We start from the raw sequence: 3,807 nt of genomic DNA, 5'->3' as shown, positions 1-3,807 counted from the left end.
GATGTAATGTAGTTTGAAACTTAGAAAAACAACACATTTATGCATTTGGCAGACGCTTTTATCCAAAGTGACTTACAGTGCACGTATTACAGGGACAATCCCCTCCGGAGCAACCTGGAGTTAAGTGCCTTGCTCAAGGACACAATGGTGGTGGCCGTGGGGCTCGAACCAGTGACCTTCTGATTAACAGATATGTGCTTTAGCCCACTACACCACCACCACTCCACATTTAACTTGGCACAGTGACCTAGAAACAAAGTTTTTAAGATGCAACACATCCAAAGTACACTGCTCCAAAAGTGTCTGGCATATGTATACATTAATGTGTCCCAGGAAAAGCCCTTGTATTAAATTTATCTCAGAAAGATTGACAAATTCAGTTACAAAATGTGTTGCTGTGGACTGTAGGCCAAAGATAGTGTCCATCCATCCATCCATCCATCGTCAACCGCTTATCCTGTGTACAGGGTCGCGGGGGCCTGGAGCCTATTGTAGCTACCCCTCTGGAATGATGGTCAAGTACTCCTTAAACTGATGTTTCCATTAGCTTTTTATTCGAATCGTAACACTCATGTAGACACCGTAAGAGCTACAGCAAAACAAACAAACACTGTATCACTCAAACCCGTTAACCAACATCACAATAAAACAATACAATTACAAAAAAAAGATAAACATTAACTTAGTTTACCTTATAACCCTCAAGTGGGATGCACAAAGACTTCACAGGGAGAGAAAACCGTCATGCATGTAAGCTGCGTCCGTCACGAAAATGTGCGCATACACATAGCGGAAACAGAGCGCGCTTTAAACACCCATGTTGGCACATTAAGGCCGTATCAAAATAAAAGTCCTTCAAAATGACTATACGAATAATTCGATACTGACCTTATAAATTCAGGCAAAATTAGCAGTCACTTACACTCCCACCAAATCATGAGTTATAATAAACAAATGATTTCAAAATTACAATGACACTTCAAATAATATAAACCAAAAAAAAAAAAAAAAAATTTAACAAGTCTCCAACAATAAAACCAACTTCTGAACAGGACGTTCAACAACAGAAGGCTTCCCAAGACGTTCTCCTTTCTTTCCCAGATTTTTATCACCAAAATAAACCCTGACTCTCCGCACAAGTCCATCCGAATCTATGGTCGTTTCTGCAATCCTACCTAAAGACCATTTATGTCTAGGTAGATCATTGTCCTTAACAATCACAATGTCCCCTACTAACATATTTCTCTTAGGGGTGTGCCAACGCTGTCTGACTGCAATATTGGAGAGATACTCTTTACGCCAGCGACTCCAAAATTGTTCAGCAAGATATTGAACATGGCGCCACCTTTTTCTGGCAAAAAGATCTTCTCTAGTAAACTTGCCTGGAGGAGGTAAGGCAATGGTAGATTTCATGGTAAGAAAATGATTTGGCGTTATGGGTTCAAGGCTATTTGGGTCGCTTAAATTGTTGACAGTAAGTGGGCGACTGTTTACAATTGACATGGCTTCGTAAAGGAACGCTCTTAAAGATGAATCGTCAATCCTTTCAGAAGCAATTAAAAGTGTAGACTGGAGGACACTTCTGACAGTCCTAATCTGTCGCTCCCATACACCTCCTGTATGACTTGCACATGGTACATTCATAACAAAGTCGCACTGATTCGAAGCCAAGAAATTATTTAACTTCTCAGTGTCAAGTTCTTTGAGCGCTTCAGCCAACTCATTCTTAGCCCCTACAAAGTTACTCCCCTGATCAGATCTAATCTGCCGCACAGCCCCACGTATGGCGATAAAACAGCGCAAGCTATTAATGAAGGAATCTGTTGACATTGAATCAAGCATCTCAATATGAATGGCACGGGAAGACAAACAAGTCAAGATCAATCCATATCTCTTGTGCGCTTTTCGTCCTTGTTTCACAGAAAATGGACCAAAACAATCCATACCACAGTAAGTGAATGGTGGAGAAGGATTCACTCTCTCTGAAGGCAAGTCAGCCATCCTTTGCTCTTCTGTTGGACGCCTGTGTTTTCTACAGGTAACACAGTTACGCACATGAGATGCTACAACACGATTGATGCCTAGGATCCAAAACCCACTTGAACGAATTTCATTGATGGTAAATCCTTTACCTTGATGTTTAACTCTTTCATGGCAATCAGCAATAATCATTTTCAGTAATGTGATGGTCCTTGGGGATAATTGTAGGATGTTTGAGTAGACTACAAAGAGAAGAATTGCGAAGTCTTCCTCCCACCTTAAGCACACCATCACTATCGAGAAATGGATCAAGGTTGTACAATTCATTGTGAGATGACAATTGGATACCTTTACTTAATGCTTTCAATTCAATTTCAAACACATGTCCTTGCAGAAGTTTGATTATGAGGCACTTCGCCTTTTCTCTTTCCTCAACTGTAGAAAGTCTGTTTGACTTATCCTTGCGAATCCGTGCGTTGAATACGTGCGATTGCTCCTATTACCTTAGACCAAGACGAGAACTTTGACAGGCGATTTAAAATAAATTCCTGTTCCACTGCATTTATGTTAAGCGTTTGAGAACATCTGACTTCTGAGTCACTTGGTTGTAATTCTGGAATCTCGTTGGCAGGAAGAACCATCTCCTTATTCCATAAGAAACTTGGCCCTGTGAACCAGTCAGATGAAATCATTTCATCAACAGTGAGACCTCTTGAGACATGATCTGCAGGATTTTCCTTTGTTGGAACATACCGCCATTGCTGCGGCACTGTACTTAAATGAATCTTTTGCACTCTGTTAGCAACAAATGTATGGAATCGTCTGGCCTCATTATTGATATATCCCAGAACAACCTTGGAGTCAGTCCAGAAAAACTCTGTGATGTCAGCATACCGAAGTTCTTGCTTAAGGATTTTACTGACGTTCACTGAAACGACTGCAGCCGTCAACTCCAACCTTGGAATAGTTGTAATCTTTAAAGGAGACACACGAGACTTCCCCATGGCGAGAGCAACATGGACATCTTTCCTTTCATTTTTCAATCTCAGATATGAGCACTGTCCATAGCCACTAGTACTAGCGTCTGAAAAATGATGCAGCTCTACTTCCTTTACCTTTCCAAACCCAGGAGGAGCATATGTGCGGGGAATAGTCACTTTCTTCAAGTTACCCAAATCTCTTCTCCAGCACTCCCAACTTGGCTGCAACTCATTTCTCAGTGTCTCATCCCACCCTATACCATGTCTGCATACTTCCTGAAGTATTTTCTTTCCATGAAGAATAAATGGAGCCAAGAACCCTAATGGGTCATACAATGATGCAATCGTAGATAAAATTCCACGTCGAGTTACTGGCTGTTCCTTGAGAGAAATATCAAACTTAAAACAATCAAGTTCCATGTTCCACTGAATCCCCAATGTCCGCTCTGTCAAGGAATCAAATGAGAGATCAGGTTCTTTTACATTGATTGCTCGTTCTGAGGGAGGAATACTTTCCAGCACAGCATTAAAATTGGACACAAATTTGTGAAGTCTAAGGCCACCAACAGCACAAAGGTCCCGGGCTTCTTGAGCAAGTTGAATTGCATCCTCTGTTGTTTGTACACTTGTAACACCATCGTCCACATAAAAATCATTCATTACAAACTGAGATCCCAAAGGGTACTGATCCTTGTTACCTTCAGCCAAATACTTCAATCCATAGTTCACACATCCTGGAGATGAAGACGCTCCAAAGAGATGAACTGTCATTCTGTACTCTCGAGGTTGTTCTTTTAAGTCTCCATTTCTCCACCACAAGAAACGCAGAAAATTTCTGTCTGCTTCG

General features: G+C 41.2%; 1 protein-coding gene across 1 annotated transcript; it reads right to left on the bottom strand.

Annotated features, from left to right (window-relative positions):
• Nucleotides 1-2,435: 2,435 nt before the first annotated feature.
• On the bottom strand, nt 2,436-3,598 carry LOC127630586 (uncharacterized). Its single transcript, XM_052108206.1, has one exon. It carries the CDS (start codon nt 3,378-3,380, stop codon nt 2,436-2,438), a length of 945 nt encoding a protein of 314 aa, XP_051964166.1. The 5' UTR covers nt 3,381-3,598.
• Nucleotides 3,599-3,807: the final 209 nt, after the last annotated feature.

Source organism: Xyrauchen texanus, chromosome 37, assembly GCF_025860055.1.
Source record: "Xyrauchen texanus isolate HMW12.3.18 chromosome 37, RBS_HiC_50CHRs, whole genome shotgun sequence".
Taxonomy (NCBI): Eukaryota; Metazoa; Chordata; class Actinopteri; order Cypriniformes; family Catostomidae; genus Xyrauchen; species Xyrauchen texanus.
The sequence above is the reverse complement of the archived record's forward strand: the minus strand, read 5'-3'. Positions and strand labels throughout refer to the sequence as shown.